Source organism: Sinocyclocheilus anshuiensis, unplaced genomic scaffold (assembly GCF_001515605.1).
Source record: "Sinocyclocheilus anshuiensis isolate Anshui unplaced genomic scaffold, SAMN03320099.WGS_v1.1 scaffold197, whole genome shotgun sequence".
Taxonomy (NCBI): Eukaryota; Metazoa; Chordata; class Actinopteri; order Cypriniformes; family Cyprinidae; genus Sinocyclocheilus; species Sinocyclocheilus anshuiensis.
This window is the reverse complement of record NW_015540856.1, coordinates 661,197-682,331: the sequence shown is the minus strand read 5'-3', so window position 1 is coordinate 682,331 and position 21,135 is coordinate 661,197. Positions and strand designations below refer to the sequence as shown.

Sequence of the window (21,135 nt, the reverse complement as noted above, 5' to 3'; positions counted from 1 at the left end):
CTGTCTTTTTACGCGTTGCGTTGCATCACGCCGTGTAAACATAAAATGTGACGGCTCTCCTGCTCTTAATGCTATGGCCGGCTAGTGGGTGTGGCTAGGAGGCTCATCAAGAGAATGATGTCCACCTTTGTTCTTCCCTCTATAAAAGCTTAGGCTTTGTTGACGTGGGGGGTGGGTGGTTGGTCGCTCCCAGTCGTTTTGTGTTTGCTTTTGATTTTGGGTTGTTTATTTTGATTTTGTTATTAGTTGTGAGTCTTGTTCCGTCTGATACTTTAACACCATGTGCCCGACAGAAATTGTAGTTGTTTTTCATTGTTTCTTTGTTTTATATATATTTTTCCTTCCTATGTTAATAAATATTTTTGTTGCAACCTTACCAACCTTACTATGTCCTTCTTTCATTTGTTATAGCTTTGAGCCAGTAGTGACAATTATATCTTGAAAGATAAACATTTTGAGTAAGACAATTTGGTAAAACTTTACAATAAATTGTCAGTGTAGGATTTGTATGCTGGGGGATGTGGGGTGGGGGTGGTTAGATGGAAGTGTAGGTAGTCGGAGCCTGTTTTGAAAATCTGGTTAGAGTTTTTTATAACAACAGACTTGAACAAATATAGACCTAAAGTCTTAAACCACACTGTAGTCTGCTGATATGTTACAAACTGCCAGAGATCAGGACCAGATCAGAGGGCATCTTTAATTTCAAAACCAAGTGTGTCTTTATCTGTTATTCTTACCTCAGGATGTTGAGTTGACAGTGTGAACTCTTCAGTCCATCAGACAGAAGCTTCACTCCTGAATCCTGCAGGTCATTGTTACTCAGTTCCAGCTGTCGCACTGAGGAGTTTGATGATTGCAGAGATGAAGACAAACTTTCACAGCACTGATCAGTGAGATTACAGAAAGCAAGTCTATAACACAAAATGAAACATAGTTCAATGACTATTGATGACAATCACCTCAAATATGTTTAAATTAATCTGATACTATGATCCTTTGTCATAAAAGTTATAATGACACAACCTATGTGTTGCCGCAGCTCAACAGTGCACTGTAAATTGTTAATATAGACAGATATTTCTTTTTGTAACAGGTTTCAAGACATATTTTTATTTTTCAAAGCATTATTATTGTATATGTATGTATGTGTATAAATGCACACTCAGTACAGTATAAAGCCATCAGGGAAAATGTTAATAAACTGATAAACTCTGCACATGCTCATGACTGTCCGGATTATGTTCCGTTTTGTCCTAGTTTTCATTGTGTTCAGTTGCTCTTTGCCTGTTTGACCTACTTTCCCAATGTGTTTGATTGATTGATTGACCCTATTCACCTGTGTCTTGTTAATTAAGCCATTAGATCCTTTGTTTGCCCTGTGTATTTAAGTCCTGTGCTTTGGATGTTATTGTTGTTTGTTTACTGGATTATCGCGGTTTGTTTTATTGGTTTCCATTAAATACTACTTAACTGATCTTCAAGCCTGATCATTCTGTATCAGCCTACAAGCAGGTGTGACAATGACCTTCTGAATCTGACAGGTTACGTATGTTTGGAGTGAGTCAGGAAAGACTAAACATTTAAAACACATACAGTGCTGCAAAAAACTCCTGAAAGCTCAGATGTACAAAGCTGTAAACCTTCCTGTGATAAATCACAGATTCCTCTCTAAAGATCTCAGCAAATCCCAGAATACACCGAGGCGTCATTGACGTCTATGCCGCTCTCTCTCAGGTCCTCCTCATAAAACATCACATTGCCCTTCATCAGCTGATTGAAAGCCAGTCCAGCAAGTTTCACAATCACTTCTCTGTTGGACTGCAGGAGTTTCTCCAGATCTCTCTCTTCATACTTCTGGTTCCTCATATTTGTTTGAATGAGCAGGAAGTAGATGTACATTTCAGTCAGAGTTTGAGGGATTTCTGCACTGAGATCTTGTTTCAGGATGTTTTGAAGCACAGTGGATGAGATCCAGCAGAAGACGGGTATGTGACACATGATGTGGAGGCTTCTTGCTTTTCTGATGTGTGAGATGATTCTGCTGGCTTGATGCTCGTCACTGATTCTCTTCCTGAAATATTCCTCTTTCTGAGGCTCATTGAATCCTTGAATTTCTGCCACACAATTTATATATTTGGAGGGGATCTGATTGGCTGCTGCTGGTCTGGAGGTGACCCAGATGGAAACAGCTCTCCTTTCATGAGGTTTGACATCAACAAACCTACAGATGAAGACTCATTCACATGAGAAACTTTTTTTCTGTCTGAAAACCTCAGTGTAATTCTGCTTTCATCCAGACCATCAAAGATGAACACAACTTTACACTCCTCATAAATCTTTGAGTCTAGATCTTGAAGTTCAGGATGAAAGTCCAGCAGAAGTCTGTGAAGACTGTACTGGTGATTTCGGATCAGGTTCAGCTCTCGAAATGGAAACACAAACATGAAATCTACATCCTGATTGGCTTTTCCCTCTACCCAGTCCAGAATGAACTTCTGCACAGAGACGGTTTTTCCAATTCCAGCGATGCCTTTAGTTAGAACAGTTTTGATTTTGTTTTTCTCCTCACATAATGATTCATGTAAGGGTTTAAAGATGTCATTGCAGTAGATTGGAGTGTGTTGTGTTCTGGCTGTTTTCTCCATCTGTAAAACCTCATGTTCTTCATTAATCCCTTCACTCTCTCCTTCTATGATGTAGAGCTGTGTGTAGACCCTGTTCAAGAGGGTTTGATTCTCTACCAGTTTGCTTCTCTCAAATAAGCTCTCATACTTCTTCTTCATGCTGATTTTGTGTCGGTCTTTGACCCTTTGCCTATTGAAGATTTCACAGTCAGAGTCAGTGCAGGTCACTGATCTGATCACATTATCTTTCTTCACTCTGAGGAAACCGAGAAATGAACTAGGTCAGAAAAAGCATTAAAATCCAGAAAAGCATTCACAAATGTTTCCAGCACACCTCAACTCAACTACAAAATACAAAAGGTGCAACTGAATCAAGTACAGTAACTGATACAAGTGGGTCAGAGGCAGTTCATTGAGTATAGGAGGTGTGTTCATGGACCTGTATTTCTTCATAGACACATAGATGGATTCTGGAGATGCTGCTTTACGTTTCCGAACAGAAACCTCCTTCTTTCTGTGCTCAGAGAGACTCATGTTACAGGCAGTACTACTGAAAAACACAGAACAGAAATATACTTAGTTTAGGTCCACTACCATCAAATATAAATATGTCTCAATGAAAATCTGAATCAGTTCTGTTAGTGTTGGTAATACGGTTCTGCACTGGCCACCCATCCATGACGTAGTGCTTACAGGAAGAACAAGAGAAAGTGGAACTAATGGCCACAAGATGGTAGAGTTTTAAGTTTTCTTAATTTTCCCCTGTTCTCATTAATTTGCCATCACTATCATATCTGTGTTTTAATAGCTCTTGTGTGACATCATGTTTAAGAACATTTGGCCAGAACTGGCCACAATGCCTGCACAAAAGGTTTTCCAACACTTTGAGGATTTAAAAACAAACAAAAAACATCTTTTGAGAACGTATCCTAGTCTGATTTGCACAACATTTTCAGATACTACTGAAAAAATATTTGGGCCCCTATATTTTGGGGTATGGCCCATAATAACTAACTAGCCTATGTCTTGTAAGACAAGGTACAAACCTCACCAGACGTGATACACATGCAAAACAGGACAATCTGAGGAAACATGCCACGTTTGATGAATCTCTGAGGCTAGGGAGGTTACAGAAATTTGAAAATGATCACCCAATTCTGTCATTGTAAATGACAGAAAAACCCCTGAGGGAATCAGGATAAATTATTTTAGGTCTCATAAGGGCTTTGTACACTTCACTTAAAGGGATAGTTTACCCAAAAATGAAAATTCTGTCATTAATTACTCACCCAGTTCGTTCCAAACCCGTAAGACCTTTGTTCATCTTCGGAACACAAATTAAGATATTTTTGAAGAAATCCGAGAGCTTTCTGACCCTCCATAGACAGCAGGTAACTACCACGTTCAAGGCACAGAAACGTTAAAATAGTCCATGTGACATCAGTGGTTCAACCGTAATTTCACAAAGCTACTAGAATACTTTTTGTGTGCAAAGAACATGTATGCACTGTGCCTTGTTTACGAGCAGAGAAAAGCACGCGTGTGCTTCATGTTACTCTCGATAATGGCAGTAGATGGTAACTCAGGGGAGAAGAATTGTTGAATAAAGTTTTTTTTGTTTTTTTTTTGCTCACTAAAAGTATTATCATAGCTTCATAAAATTACAGTTGAACCCCTGATGTCACATGGACTATTTTGTTGATGTTCTTGATACCTTTCTGGGCCTTAAACGTGGTAGTTACCCTGCTGTCTATGGAGGGTATATATAAAAGTTACTTTCTCTTACTCTTTCATTGATTCATGGCTGCCAGCTTAGTTTAAATGAATTAACATTTACATAAGACATTAATTCATGAAGCCTGTATTGTCTTAAGCATTTCTTCTTCTCTAACTTATTTTGTATTCATAGAAGATGTAGTCAAGTCTGTGGCAACACCATTTTATTTTATTCAGAGTACGATGTGTCAACATCCAGCATGACAAATATTGTACAAATTTCACACTTTAAAAATGAAAAATCACTGTAACTTGTGATCTCACACATTTATAGTAAAATCAAAACAAATTCATGCTGCATTGTACAAAAATAAATCAAACTCCAGTTCCACAGAGAGCACGATAGTTTATACAAAATCCTGTCTTCCTTACTGATTAAACAAATCAACCTTGAAATGAAACATTTCAGATAAGTAAACTCATGAATTCACAATAATTCATATGAAAACTCGGCATTTGAATATGTGACTTCTTTCATCTTACCTTGAGTAATTAGTCACATATGTTTAAAAAAAAGGTATATTATGCACCGACAGTAAATGAGCAGCATGTTTGTGCTTAAATTCCCATTGTACCGATGACGATAATCGATTCAAAAAGTGATACTAGCAATTTCTCTATCGAAAGCATTACTATATTGGCAAAAAGCTGCAGATGTGATGCTGTGCATGAATGATGGAGCCCTAAAAAGGACTGATTAGTACAATGGACGAGATCCAGTGAAGTACAAGCACCTTAGCTCTCAATAAGGTATTAACAAGGTTGCCACAGCTAATAGTACAATGGAAATTAGGCGTGCACGTAATGCCGCAACACCCCCAAACTCTACAGCTGACTTGAACAACCGATCCCATTGCAGTGGGAGATTTTTTTCTTAAAATGCTTTATTTCGATTGACTACTCTTTAATGATTTTGTACAGTGATTAGACATAAAGTGCTGCTGGGGATTATTTTTTTTATGATATACAACATACTCAACGAACTAGCATTGTTATTTAAAAATGCACAATATTTCTCGTAAAGATATTGTCCTCATTAATATTTCAAATCCCTGTAATCTCTGATCTCCTCAAACCGCTGAACGTCTGTCATCACGACTTCCTCGTGCCAAAGAGACACTTGGAGATTGCACATCGACCGAAGCACGTGACACTCTTTCAGCAAGCATCAACTAATGTTCAGTAGTGGGTGCATTACTGTTCAGAAATATACACTAAGAAGGTGCATCAATGAGCAGCCAGAAGAAGGAGTCACATTAGCCAATATGAAACGTACAAAGTGTGAATACTTTCAAAAACTATTTTGCAGATCGTTCTTTTTTTTCAAAGCAAGGCCAGAAAAAATAAACCCTGTTTAAAAAAATCATGTTTAATCAGCATAACACTTTTTAAAAGAACATGAATTTAACACTGTTTGATAAACTACAACAGCAAAGCATGAGGCATCCCATATGAGTATTGTTTTTTTTTGGAAGTGTCTTCTTTCCCCAGTATTCCTTCGCTTCTGGCACAAAAGTGGGGGGCAAAAACCCTGTAGGTCCCGTTTTCATTGTCTATATTCTTTACAGATGCCTTCCGCTTAAGTTTCCATACTGTACAAACATCCAAGCATGGAAACAAATGTGTAGAGCATTGTATGTCTCTAAACCTAATTTCCACCTTTCCGTCCCTTTAAAACATTTGTATTAAAAGATTTATATAAAAATCAATCATTTACATATAGTAAAAAGATTTTGTAGCTTCCACTGTTTACAAACATGAAATTGCATATACCCACCACATAGATTGCATCTCTTTTTTTTTATACACATGGATAAGTCATATATTGCTGAGACAGTTCCATTCCGGCTACTGTTATTTCAAGAAGAGACCAAATCACAACATGATGTTTAGAGCCGCTATTGCAGTTACATTGATGCAGATTAAATGACGAAGCTACAAATAATCAAAGCATTTCCTTTTGCAGTTTGAAGCAGTAACAGGGTCCCCACCGTAAGCTTTCTGTGCCATGACGTTTAAAATAAAACATTCACAAACCAAATTAATTTCTATGTTCTTTGTTTTTTTTTGGAAGTGTCTTCTTTCCCCAGTATTCCTTCGTTTTAGGAACGTTCTGAGATGCTAGACTTGAATGCCTTGTACCGCTTGTTTTATATTTTCTAGCAGGGCCTTGTTCTCTGGACTCTGATAGTGATCTTGATTCGTGTACATGTCCGTTAGCGTGGTCACGTATGCGTCAAAGTTCTGTTCGCTCATCGGCTCCTGTCAAACACAGAGGAAAGCTCCTGTCAGATGAAATACAGTATGTGGAAGATGATGACAAAACATGAATCTGGGTTATACACCTCTGAGAATGAAGTCTTTAATTATAATACAGTTCTTGGATTATTGCTATTCCTGTATACAATTCACAGGATGCATAATTGTATAAATAAATGCAGTTTACTGTCTGTGTAATTGGCCAAAAACATATGGGCTATTTGCAGAAACATTCGATGATAATAATCAAGTCTGTTTTCATAGTTCATGCTATTTTAAAGTATCATTATGGAAAATTCTTGCTGTAAATATCACAATTAACATTATTAATTTGTAACCCCCAACTTCAGTTCCCAGAATTATTTATTTATTTATTATGAAGGGATCTGAGAACAATGTGGTGGACATTGTTTTTGCTACTATATGCAAAATAAAACTTAGTTTTAAGATTTATTATCATAAAACGGCTCATAATGTGTATCATGGAAAACATAATAATAGCATCATTTGTCAAAACTATGACACAAAACCTTTATGTGACTGTGATTTCAAATGCAAAATTTTCATTTCTTTCATTGCAATTCAACATCTGGTGTGTGAATTTAATTCAATTCACACTGACAGTTGTGAACTGAAAGGAAGCCAATTCTTAAATTATGAATTTTGCAAACCCTGATGTGAATTCTTCAAACAACTTGTTGCAGCCACAATAAAACTTTTGAATTAAAAGAAATACAATTTGCAAACATAAAACATCTGTGGTAAACATCATTTATTCGGTCAATTCAGCCTAAATGGAAATGGCTGGATTTGGTAGCATTCATTAATGGGAAAAAAATATGTGAAGGACTAAAGCTGACTGAATGGTTATTAAAAATTGATTCAGTGAAAAGTCAGTATTAAGCATGAACAACAAAATCTATTCAGGGGGACATGAATGAATGTAAGAATAAATCAGTAATGACTTTTAGCATGACTAACACCAACGGCGCTCAGCCATTTGAAAATTGACTGATATAAACGACATAGTATTTACAGCATACAAATATTCATATGTATGAAAAGGGTAAGAGTTAAACTGTGGCCTTACTCTCTGATGTAAACAGCTGCTATGTCTAACTGGAGGCTCTTTGTGAAGTGATTTCTAGAGGTAAAAACAAAAAGTGTATTAGCTTACAGCAAATAACATGCTCAATACATTCAAGACCTGGCCACTTCTGTCTTAACACCCAATCTAAGAACACATCTGGAAAAACTCTTTTTGTTTGTTTTGTTTTGTTTGCAGATTTTGCAAAGATATTGACAATGAATAATGTGATGTAATGTGATGCTATATGATGATATCAGCTAGTTAATGCAGCTATTAGCTGGTTTTGCATTGACATTTTGTATGTAAAAGGGATAAGCCGCTGATTATTCTTATTTGATAAAAGTGGCACAAGTTCAGTGAATTCACCCTTGAATACTACAAAAATCGTTAAAGGGGTCATATGATGCGATTTCAATTTTTTCTTTCTCTTCGCTTTTCAGAAAGGCGGGGCATAGAGGAGAAACAATAATGTACAGTATGTGGAAAATAATGTGTTTTTTTTACTTTAAACCGCATAAACACATTTCATTACACCAAATACACAAAATAATGTTCTTTTTAGCAGCATCTAATTTTTAACACCAACCCTTAGCACCCTTTAATAAAATTGAAAATAGTATTTACAATTAAATGAAAATGTATAGATTCAATTTAAATTAAATGCTGTGACCTGAACGTAAACATGCTTTTTGGCCCACTCAAGTAGGACTTAAGTTCATCTTTTATGTAATTTCATAATCATTTATATTGTCTTTTACAATGTAGCACATATCAAATATATTGACTCTAATTAGCAAACTACAGTTAAAATTCTAATCAAGTACTTGTGCTTTAGTATGTTAGTTAAAGTACGTGTACTTCTTTAAATCATGACAAAAGTGTACTTTGAGATACAAGTACATAACTTTCAATTTGACAATTACAAAATGTAAGTGTGAATTATAGTCATGAAAGTGTCTCTCTTTAAGTGCATTTAAGTGGCCTTTTATTTCATTAATATATTACCTGCAAGAACAGTGTTTTTTTAATGCACTTTTAAGATCTAAAGTACACTACAAGTGCACATTCAATACAATTAAGTACACTTCTTTTTCACAAGGGATTGATTTAGGTGTGAAAATGCGACTTCTTTAAGTTCAGCAGTAAACTTTTCAAATGAAGTGGAAGTCGAAAATAAAAGAGAGAAAAAGTCACTGTTTCCTGAGAATAAGCTTCATCTAAATCTTTTAAAGGGTTCATATGATGCGATTTTAATGTTTTCTTTCTCTTTGGAGTGTTACAAGCTCTTGGTGCATAAAATCGACGCGTTTCAGAAAGGCGGGGCATAGAGGAGAAACAATAATGTACAGTATGTAAAAATTATGTGTTTTTTTAACCTTAAACCGCATAAACACATTTCATTACACCAAATACACAAAATAATGTTCTTTTTAGCAGCATCATATGACCCCTTTAAGAAACAGCCAATCAGCATTGTCAAAAAAACTGAACACAAAATGAGTGAGCCATGTCAGCTTAAAACCCTATAAACAGTAATCAACACTGTGTGTGATTAATGAAATAGACATAATGAGCCACAGCAACTCAAATATGAACAAACTCAGTAGAATTGATTGTATATCAGTTTGACAAAATATGACAATCGGTGAACAAGCTATGGAGATTCAAATACGATTATGACTGAAATATTTGGTAACACTTTATTTTAAGGTGTCCTTGTTACACGTTACATGTACTTACTATTATAATAACAATTAATTATGCATTATTACATGCAAGTACCCCTAAGCCAAACCCTAATCCTAACCCTATGTAGTTAATTAATATTACTCAGTACTTAAGTATATAATTACACTGTAACAAGGACACCTTAAAATAAAGTGTAACCAAATATTTCTTTACCAAGTTGAGATGAGACGAATTAAACTTCTAATCAGAATGTCTACGCTTCTAAATCTTTGGGACTGATGTGAAGAACATGTTTTCAAGCTAACTCGTTGCTGGGTAAACCATCTTAAACCCGCTTAAGATAAAACCAGCCTGACCGGGAGATCAGCTAAGACCAGCAAACCAACTTAGGCTGGTTTATGCAGTTTTTTTTTAAGCAGAGCTGGTAACATTTAACAACCAAGTATTAAATTTACTCCTACAATTTTCCACCTATGGACTAGTTTGAAGCACAGACTATTATGCTACATTTTCTGAATGTACCAAGAACTGCGGCCTAAAGCCCAATAAAGTTACTTTTAATTTTTCTAAATGAACAGAATAAAGTAATATGCTCTTTGTCCACGACTTGTCCTCTATCGGTTGGGGATGGTGGCCCTTACCATATGAGGTAGCTGGATATTAACTAAACTGTTTATCAGTGAATGGCTGAGGCTGGCCAGCTCATGCAGGAGAGATTCATTTTGCTGTTCAATCACCTTGTTTTCTTCCTCTAAGGACTTCAGATTAGACTCCATTGTGGTAATCTGTGGGACATGAATTGGTAGATGTGTTAAATCTATTGTGATAACGTCTTCATAGCATAACACCATCAATTATTATCTTGTTTGTTTGAACTAAGACTACAGTAAGTACATTGTGGGCTTGAAATGTTTAAAATTAAATGTTTTATTAAATGATTGACGGGAAGAAATGTCTGACTCAGTTCACTTTCACACAGATGCTGCATTTATACCGTAAAACGTAATGTACTGTTTTTTTTTTTCATGATATGTAAACTAGCGTTCAAAAGTTTGTGGTCAGTAATGTTTTTTTAAAAGAAGACTCCTAGTTCTGCATCTATTTGATGAAAAAAATACAGTAAAACAGTAATAGTATGAAATATTATTACAATTTAAGATAACTGTTTTCAATGTGAATATATTTATTCATGTGATGGAATTTTCAGCATCATTACTCCAGTCTTCAGTGTCATATGATCTTCAGAAATCATTCTAATATGCTGCTCAAGAAACATTTCTGATTATTATCAATGTTGAAAACAGTCGTGCTGCCGAATATTTTTGTGAAAACCATGATACAGTTTCAATGTTCAGGATTATTTGCTAAATAGAAATTTCACATCAACAGCATTTATTTCAAATAGAAATATTTGTAACATTATAAATGTCCTTATTGTCACTTTTGATCAATTTAACACATCCTTGATGAATGCAAGTATTAATTTCCTTAAAAAAATCTTACTGACTCAAACGTTTAAACAGTAATGAATATATCACAATATGTATCAACCATTTTTTAAATAAAGGTGTTACAATAGTAAAATTTTAGATACAAGTGAAATTTGACAATTCTACCACAGGCTGTTTATTAAAGTTGACTGTAATGACACTGACATCTTAGACACTTTAGCATTCGATGTGCATTCAAATAATTTACATGTCTGCTACAATAACATAAAGTCTTAAATTATCTTCATTTTGAGCTTTTCTCAGCAAATTATGGCATGTGATTATTTTGATTATTTAATCAGCATAACAGTGAAATTAATTTTTAAGATTTTTAACAACGCTCATCTCTAATTAACACCTTGGCAAGATGGGCATTTTGAAGAGGAAGTGCATTTGACAGCAGCATTATTGTACCACTGAATGCTCATTGTACATGTTGTCATAGATACAGTCATACACATCTCTGTTGTACTTGAACAGTTGAATAGTATCACCCTACAGATATATTAAATAGTTTTTTTTCAACTGCCATGTGATTATTTTGATTATTTAATCAGCATAACAGTGAAATAAATTTTTAAGATTTTTAACAACGCTCATCTCTAATTAACACCTTGACAAGATGGGCATTTTGAAGAGGAAGTGCATTTGACAGCAGCATTATTGTACCACTGAATGCTCATTATACATGTTGTCATAGATACAGTCATACACATCTCTGTTGTACTTGAACAGTTGAATAGTATCACCCTACAGATATATTAAATCTTTTTTTTTCAACTGCCTGCCCTCCATGATTTCTGTAGGAATTCTCCTGCATTCACTAACTTCTCCTGAGAGCCAAGTCGTGATTTCAGACCAGACATATTCTATATGTCAAACAGCAGTGACCAAAAATACAAATGAAGAGAAGATTTGGATACAAGAGTTTAAATGCAAGTCAGAACTCCATATATATAACTAGATGACAATATATATGTGGCCATATGAGTATGATTCAAGTAAAAAAAATGTTCCAAATCATGGTCCATGCACTTGAGTAAATGAGAAATGTTTATACACTACTGGTCCGATGTTTGGAATAATTATGATTTTTTTTTTTTTTTTGAAAGACACATTTTCTGCTCACAAACGCTGCATTTATGTGATCAAATGACACAGTAAAAATAGCAATATTGTTATTTGGATATATTTTAAAATGTAATGTATTCCTGTGATGCGCAGCTGAATTTTCAGCATCATTACTCCAGTCTTCAGTGTCACATGATCTTCAGAAATCATTCTAATATTGTCACGCAGGATTGAAGGAAGAACAGGAAGATGAAGATAATGTTTCAAAAGTCTTTTAGTAATCTGCTTAAAGTACTCCAAACAGGCAGACAAACAAAGCACAACTTGTAACATAGACGTGAACGGACAACTGAGAACTGAAAAGACTGCAACTTAAATACAAAGCAAATGAGGGTATAATGGTTAATACCTGTGCAGGTCAAATGAATCACCATGACAACTGAATAGTGACGGGGAAAAATAAAACATAGGAACTAAAGAATACAAACTAAAAGTCCATAAAACTGAATATATATGTGGCAAATATGCTGGTTTGCTTCTCAATTATTACTGGTGTTCAAATATTGATTGATTGATACCAATGTAGGAAACCATTTTTGCCCTCTAATAATTTAATGAAAACCATGCAACGTTTTTTTTTTTCAGTGTTATCTGTTTAATAAAAACTTACCCCCAAATTCTAAATAATAGTGTATGAACAACACTAGTATGAAACAGCTGAACTGTTTTCAACATAATAATCAGAAATGCAGCAAATCATTTGATTTGTGAATGATTTCTGAAGATCATGTGACACTGAAGACTGGAGTAATGATGCTGAAAATACAGCTGCGCATCACAGGAATAAATTACAAATTTAAGACATTTTCAAATAGAAAAAGAGTGATTTCAAATTGAAATAAAACGTACAGTATTACAGTTGTTATACAGTACATGCAGCCTTGGTGAGCAGAAGATACTTTTCAAAAACATAAAAAAACTAATAATTCCAAACATTGACTCAGTATACTGTACTCAGTTAATACTCATATATGGAGTACAAAGCTCATTCTATAAATACCCTCACCTGTGTTCTAAGTTTGATCATATCCGCCTCCACCTGTGAATTTGATTCATTTAAATCTTTAATATCTTCATCCAGCTGTTTAACATCTGTGTCACAGTCTAAACCTAGAGTGAGAACAGACAAACATAATTTATAGCTGAAAAAGAATACATACCTGCACATAAAAACACCCTCTTGTTTGACTGCGTGCTTACTCTATAAGTGTGCTCGCATAAACTCTCGGTTGGTTTGATTTATTCCCAAGCATTAAAAACCATGATATGTATAATTGGTATCGTTACAGATACACTCTAAAAAATGCTGGGTTGTTTCAACCCAACTTTGGGTCAAATATGGACTAACCCAACTTTTGGGTTAAAAATTTAATGTAAAAATTTAACCCAACAGCTGGGTTAGTCCATATTTGACCCAAAGTTGGGTTGAAACAACCCAGCATTTTTTAGAGTGTATGCAGAGACTGTCATAATTTGTTTTGTTTTGGTTTTGAGCTGTACAGTGTAATGTGAGACTTTAAACTTTTTTTGTTTCTTTTACCATTGCTTGTTTGCTGTTTTAGTCTCTGCATACACTCTAAAAAATGCTGGGTTGTTTCAACCCAACTTTGGGTCAAATATGGACTAACCCAGCTGTTGGGTTAAATTTTTACATTAAATTTTTAACCCAAAAGTTGGGTTAGTCCATATTTGACCCAAAGTTGGGTTGAAACAACCCAGCATTTTTTAGAGTGTATGCAGAGACTGTCATAATTTGTTTTGTTTTGGTTTTGAGCTGTACAGTGTAATGTGAGACTTTTAAACTTGTTTTTTTCTTTTACCATTGCTTGTTTGCTGTTTTATTGTGAGCATCTCCACTCCTGATAGTCTGGCTTTCTTCATTGCTGCTGTGGCACGTGGGCAACCAGAGAGACTGTAAAAATAAGAGAGCATGAGATATGGATTATTAACACTTTTGTTCTCCAAAAAGAGAATGTGGGTAGCAAGTAAAAAAGTCCCATATAGTACTATACATATACAAAGGTTTGGGATCAGTACGATTTTGTTTTTTAAATACATTTATAAGTTTTTCAGCAATAACACATTTAATTTTGACAGTAAAGACATTTAGAATGTTACAAAAGATTTCCATTTCAAATAAAGGCTGTTCTATTGAACTTTCCATTCATCAAATATTCCTGAACAAAAATGCATTACCAAAACATTAAGCAGCAAAAACAGTTATTTTAAATTGTAATAATATTTCACAATTTTACTGTATTTGTGAGCTAATAAATGCAGCGTTGATGAGCAGAAAATATGTCTTTCAAAAACATTAAAAACTCTTCCCGACCTCAAACCTTTGAAAAAATAGACATTGAGAATTTTCTGTATTTTCCAATAAATGAATGAATGAATGAATAAAAAATATTCTTTGCAGAAGTTGACAACTGTTTTAATCACTATACAGTATGTTGTGATTAATGCACCTGCTACAGCACTGACACAGCCCCAGAGGGCGCTCTCACCTAAATACTGACTATGTTTAGAATAGCATACTTCTCTTAGGTCTATCTGTAGTATGTATACTGCTCACTTGCACAGTATGCATTTTCTGTATGCATAGAATACCCAAACAAAAATAGTATAGTGCATATTATATGTTGTACACTATGAAGTATACTAAATAAAAATAGTATGCGCAGCAGCACAGTATGCAGTACACTAGTATTCCATTCTCAACACAGCCCTGAAAGCATTCGCTACCATCTGTTTATGATTTTCTGTTAGTGTATAAATAGCCTGGTCAATCTATCATGTGTGCAGATTCTGAACATTATGGTCTTGTTCTTGTTTGTTGTTGCCTTCACTCTAGTGTTTGGACTGCTGTGACTCTCTTTCATGCTAAGTTTTGTTTAGGGTGAGATGTTCCAAGACGTCCTCTGGCGCAGGATTTCCCTTTTTGAAAGATATAGTTTTTTTTTGTTGTTGTTTGTTTTGTAATTTTGAGGTGTTCAGTTTTATTTTGGTTTTAGAAAATAAATGTAGAAAATGGCTCTCCTTACAAATCAACTCTTTCTTGTTTTTGTTTCATGCTCTCTGTGCCTTCCCTGGACTTTTAGGTCACTACCTGTCTCCCGTGGTGTTTGTAGTCAGTTTGTAGTCCGTTTGTTCATTGGTTCCCCTTGATTAGTCTCCCCAGGTGTGTCTTATCTTGTTACGCTTGTTAGCCCCCTGTGTGTTTATATAGCCCTAGTTTTTCTTTAGTTCCTTGTGAGTTGTTGAAGTCAGTTTGCCAGTCATTCTGTTCTTTGTTCCCTTTGGTTTTTGCCTTACTGTTTGTTCTAGTTTTTCCATGAAATACCAGCACATAGATCCTTGCCTCTGCCTGTTTCCCCCAGCTTCTCCACAACATTACAGTTTTTTTAAACTAGCATGTCTCTTTGACTAGTGCATCTTTGAGCCTATATTTAGTATAAGTAAAATACTTAAGTACTGTTAAAATCAGATACTCTAAGACTTGTATTCAAGTTGTTTTGGAATTGGTGACTTGTAACGTGTAATGGAGTAATTTTCACTGTAAGGTATCTGTACTTTTACTTAAGTAAGGTTTTTAGGTACTCTTTACACCTCTGATAGTTTGTCTATACAATGGAAGTCAATGGGAACCAAACCCATTTGGTTACCAGCATTCTTCAAAATATCTTCCTCTGTGTTCCACAGATGAAATAAATCATGACAGAATTTTTAAACCATTTTAAAACATCTAAAACATTAGATGTTTCTTTATTTTGGACTGAAAAGATAAAGTGAGGTCCTTGAGCTTAAATGCACCCCTGAGAATCAGACACCAGACACCCAAATGGCATGACATAGATGATTTTATTATTTTTAGCCTAATTGATTATTTTAAAATAGTAGATTGCCATGGGCTAACTGAGAAGAATCATTCAGTCTATTGCTATTATGACATCAAGGAAATTAAAGAATAAGCCTACCTTTCCAGATATCTTTAACTGGGATTCGGTTTTTCAGTTTGTCTTTACATTCAAAAAGCATATTTTAATAAAAGTTTGAGAGATTGATCTTTTTTTTTTTTTGTTTACCTTCTGTGGGTCAGGAAACTGCCGCTGACGTGTCCAGAGCCGTCACAGCCTGGGGTGGGACATGACGTGCCGTCCGTCTTCCCAGCCTTCCATGTGAACTGGGGGCCATTGATATAGCCGTCCTTCTGCCGTTTGGCCGCTAGAGGGCAACCTGATGCGCTGCGGTGTGACGCATATTTGCCCGTTATGTGACCCTGACCGTCACAACCAGGAACCGGACACCTGAAAACATAAATAAACTACTGTTTCACTGTACTGGGATCTCTTTCACACAAGCTACAAAACAAAAATAACACTACCTATAGTGCCACCTACACTCTAAAAAATGCTGGGTTAAATACAACCCAGTGCTGGGTAAAATAGGGACAAACCCAGCAATTGGGTTGTTTTGACCCAGCGGTTGGGTTACTACCCAGAAGGTTGGGTTAAACATTTAACCCAACCGCTGGGTCAAAACAGCCCAATTGCTGGGTTTGTCCCTATTTTACCCAGCACTGGGTTGTATTTAACCCAGCATTTTTTAGAGTGTAGCAGAAGCTGGATTATAACTATAACTTTTTGCCTCCTTATATTGTCTAGTAATTGGAACACATCACTTTAGTGTCATAAAAGATCAACATAGTCTGTTAAAGGGAGTTGATAAGTTTGGTAGCAGTGACTATATTTGCAATATTCACATCCAGGAAAGGAAATAATTATTGTTTGGATGCCAGTTCATAGAAGAAGTGGATGCAGATGAAGTTATTGAGGGCAGTGAGTCGTACCTGATCGGCTCCTGGTCTTCCTTGTCCTCTTTACTGTGTGTTATCTTTATTCCAGTCTTCCGAGCCCGTGGGCATCCTGACAAACTGAGGAAAAACAAACTGTTGTTACTTAAGCGAAATTAAGTACACTTCAAAATACTTCAACAGAGTATTTATTATGAAAATAAGATGCTTTAAAAGTGTGAACTAAAGGCAATGTTTTCAGACACTTAACTGCATGTTGTTTACAACTGAATGAAAACGTATTATAGTTTAAATGTATATTAAATGCATTTAGCAGTGCTTTTTGACCCACTTAAGTACACTTTTATATGTCATTTCATAATTATTGTCTTTTGAAATATGGTGAAAGTAAACTGCCGAATATACTGACAAACATTTATGGTAAACTAAAATACAATTTAATATAATATCTATTAGAGCTTGTATTTAAATATATTCGTTTGTAATGTCAAAGTTGTAATTTAGTACATTTAAAATATATTGACTATAAATGTAATATTTGAATAACACACTACAGTTCAAACTATAATCAAGTACTTTACAAGTGCTTTAATGTGTTACGAAACAAAAGTGAACTCTCTTTAGTACACTAACATTAATTGGATTTTTATTTATTATTGGAATTTTGTTTTGTTCCACGAGGGTGTGTGTGCACATTACCTTCTGTGTGAAGCGTAGTTGCCAGTGATATGTCCCGAGCCGTCACAGCCCGGGGTCAGGCACCTGGGACAGAAATACACCCTGTTACTGCCCAGCATGCAAAAGAACAGCCCTGACGTAACATTCCCAGCGTCTTCAGAAAAATCTATATTGACTCACACAACAGCCTTTCTACAAACCTTCCAAATAAAACTCATGATTTGTTAAATGAAGGCAAGGCTTATAGAAATGTAGGAAAGAAGCGTCATAGCCTGAGGCAGTGCATTCATTACATTAGCAATAAAATAAAAAGTGTCCAATAATCAGATACAAAACTGCTGTAAGCATCTTTTTAACTACTTTTATTATTTGACTAACATTAGTATTTGTGATATTCTGTCTCGTTTCCCCTGTTTTGTGTTTAAGGATGTTTATGTTTGTGTAGTTCTTTTTCATGAGGGAAGCTCAATAGTTCAACTCTGTTATGGGGATAAAACAACAGTGATCAGTTTTGTTAAATTATTATTGCTATTATTATTATTGTGTGGCACTTTTTTTTTTTTTTCTTTATATATATATATATATATATATATATATAACATGTTGTTCCAGCCCTGTTAAATGGATAATAATTATCCATATATATACAGTATATATATATGTATATATATACTCCATTATCTATTCAAGTTATAAGCATATCATACATTTCAAACTTACTGTGACTCACTGTCTCTACTGAAATAACATCAAGTAGCACTTCTACATGGTTCATAAGTATTGGCGCTTAGTAAGCTGTAATCATATATTAATGATTAAAGTAATATTTCAAGAATAAGCTATTGATAAACTCATATTTGTTGATCACTAATCTGCATTTTTGGTTAATTTCCCTATTGTTGAGTATCATTATCAATGATGGCCATGGCCCTGGTGCTTTAGGTCTGGAGTGGGATAACATTATGTTTTTGAAAACAACAGTTTGATCCTTACTTGAGTTCTTGTGAGTTGGTGGCCATCATACTCTGAATGCTTTTATCTGCTAAAGGACAACCTGAAAGACTAAAAGATTGCATATGCAGATGTTAGTGAAACATAACAGTGGTCAGACATGCTACTAATATTAACAACAAACACACACAGACATAATCCACTCAGAAAACACTGCGAATGCAATAAAGCCATGGTGCAAGTGGAGTTTTTTTTTTTTTGCTCTATATTTTAACCCTCTTAATAGCAAAGCATTTTTTTTCTTGAAATTAGCACTTATCCCTGGTGAAATATTCAAAGGGTTAACATGGAGAGGCGGTCTCTACAAACTTTTCGACAGCATAGTTGAAGTAAGCTGAAAACAATAAATTCATTGGACTGAATCCACCATTAGAAAATGGAGTCACACCCTCTATGTGAGGCGTAATTACTGGTTACGTGACCACTCCCATCACACCCTGGTGTTGGACATCTATAAATTCATTGGACTGAATCCACCATTAGAAAATGGAGTCACACCCTCTATGTGAGGCGTAATTACTGGTTACGTGACCACTCCCATCACACCCTGGTGTTCGACATCTGTCTCCAGAAAAAATAGACAGAATGAAAGGCCAAAATCCAAAACATAATAAAGGAAACAAAATATTATATTACCAAATGTCAAAGAAAAACCTGGTAAAAATGGCAACACTTCAATTGAGTCCCCACATGAGCATTACAACACATTTGTGTGCATTACAGGGGTTAGAAACATTAAAAGAGCTGAAATGTTTTTATTAGGGCTGCCAATTTTACATTTTCGCTCAGATTAATTCCATGATATGTTGATTAATTAGTTAAATCAATCACAATTACTGCAGATTCACAAAAAACATGAAGGTGCTACTTCAAGCGTGCTCCAATAATGAGAATTTTTTTACCACAATATAAGTAACTTTCAATCACAATAAGGAATGCTGTCACATTTTAGTAATTCTGTCTGAAACCAAAGAAGCTACTTACTACAATTAAAGCTATATAGCCGATATTTCTCTATACTGTTGCTTAAATGACTGCTAATTCAAGTTGGGAAACTCAAATCAGAGTCTTTGACAAATGGCTATTTCTCCATTTAAAGACAACTGAATCGTATCTTCATTGTTGCTTTCTGAGAACTGTTTGTTTCTCCTGACATGTGCCAGAGAATTAGACTTTTTCACACTCTTGACCTGACACCCAATCATATTTTGTTTCATACTTTCTGAGATTTGTTTACTCTTGCTTTGAACCAAACAGACCAAAATTTTAATCTTTTAATAAAACAAAAATGTTATATGTGCTACACTACACTCTAAATCTAAATCCAGAGGATCACTTGTATCATCATTATATATCGTCATTATAGATATAGCATTATTACTTTCTGTAAAGCTGCTTTGAAACTATGTGTATTGTGAAAAGTGCTATTTCACTTGATTTGATGCATTATTACTGTAAACGCACTCCTTTTTAATTTGTTTTTCTTTAGATCATTAAATGAATCTGTTAAATTGACAGCCCTAATTCGATTACCTTTTTGGTCCAGTTACAGTCTATGCATTGGTGCCTAGTTGAACCTGAACTCTGATTGGCTGTTAATGCAAAGTGTTGCCCAAATATCTATGATGATGTTTTTATTGTTTGCACTTCTTGTTCATTGTTTCCAGTTTAGCTTCACTGTCTGCAAGAGTGTATGTGTCACGAATCCTGTTCATGGACTTCTGTCCTCTTGCCACCAGAGGTCGCCCTCCCATTATATTGACTTTCACATTACACAGACTGTTGCATGTCACTCTGGACTACATTTCCCATCATCCATTGCACTGATTGCACACAGCTGTAACCAATCACACACACACTATATTACACCCACTCAGATCCTTCTCAAACTGCCGAGTATTGTTTGCGCATATCGCTAGTCTGTGATAGCAACGTTAGGGAGTCATCCTGAGTTTGCCCAGTTTCTAGTCTTGGTCTGTTTCGCCTGCTTAGTCTAGTTGTGGTTTTGGATATCTTGCCTGTCTTTGGATTGCCCCTCTCGTCTCGCCCTGTTCGGATACTGTTTACCCCTCGCCTGGACCAACGCCTGCGTTTTGGATTAACCCTTAGGATTACCTTGTTTGGACATTGTTCGCCGAAGATCGACCACGCCCGTTCACTGGACTACTCTTGTGTCTTGCCCTCAATATACCTGTTTGCCATTGTTTGACCCATGCCTGTTATGAGCACATCTCTTAATAAAAGCATGCACATGGATCCGCTCGCTTCACGTCTCTGTCGCCCCGTAACAGTATGAGTCCTAAATCACATCACATCCTAGAGACAAGCTGAGCCATGAACGGCTCGAATGAAATTATGTTTTAAATCCATAAAGCATTAAAAAAAAAAAGAAGTGCACTCTGTGTCCTGACTCTACATTTATGTCAGATCATGTGGCATGCAGTAGAGCTGAGCTCTAAAGAAGAAAGTAAGAGAAGATAAAGGAGAGGAACAGGAAGAGACGGGTGGGTGATCACATCATTCCCCCATGGTGCTCACATTATCAGGTCCTTTTTGCTTTCTTTGCAAGGCGGG

The 21,135-nt window shown here is 35.4% G+C and overlaps 1 protein-coding gene and 1 pseudogene across 1 annotated transcript; both read right to left on the bottom strand.

Moving 5' to 3' along the window:
- Positions 1 to 1,580: 1,580 nt before the first annotated feature.
- On the bottom strand, positions 1,581 to 3,158 carry LOC107687846 (protein NLRC3-like; annotated as a pseudogene).
- A 3,328-nt stretch (positions 3,159 to 6,486) lies between these two features.
- Positions 6,487 to 21,129, bottom strand: LOC107687837 (myelin transcription factor 1-like protein). The gene is made up of 10 exons (XM_016485311.1): positions 21,100 to 21,129; positions 18,544 to 18,612; positions 17,572 to 17,634; positions 16,909 to 16,992; positions 16,145 to 16,366; positions 13,880 to 13,971; positions 13,066 to 13,169; positions 10,176 to 10,223; positions 7,750 to 7,803; positions 6,487 to 6,662 (listed from the first exon to the last, which is right to left on the bottom strand). Exons 2-10 carry the CDS (start codon positions 18,570 to 18,572, stop codon positions 6,522 to 6,524), a joined length of 837 nt encoding a protein of 278 aa, XP_016340797.1. The 5' UTR covers positions 18,573 to 18,612; positions 21,100 to 21,129; the 3' UTR covers positions 6,487 to 6,521.
- Between the last annotated feature and the right edge of the window lie 6 nt (positions 21,130 to 21,135).

Excerpts from the sequence above, each read along its gene's own strand:
- LOC107687837 (XM_016485311.1), bottom strand. The coding sequence starts at position 18,572 with ATGATGGCCACCAACTCACAAGAACTCAA. Across the intron at positions 16,993-17,571 it reads AACTACGCTTCACACAGAAG|TTTGTCAGGATGCCCACGGG; the intron begins GTAATGTGCACA and ends GTTTTTCCTCAG. Across the intron at positions 7,804-10,175 it reads CCTTAGAGGAAGAAAACAAG|AAATCACTTCACAAAGAGCC; the intron begins GTGATTGAACAG and ends TTTTACCTCTAG.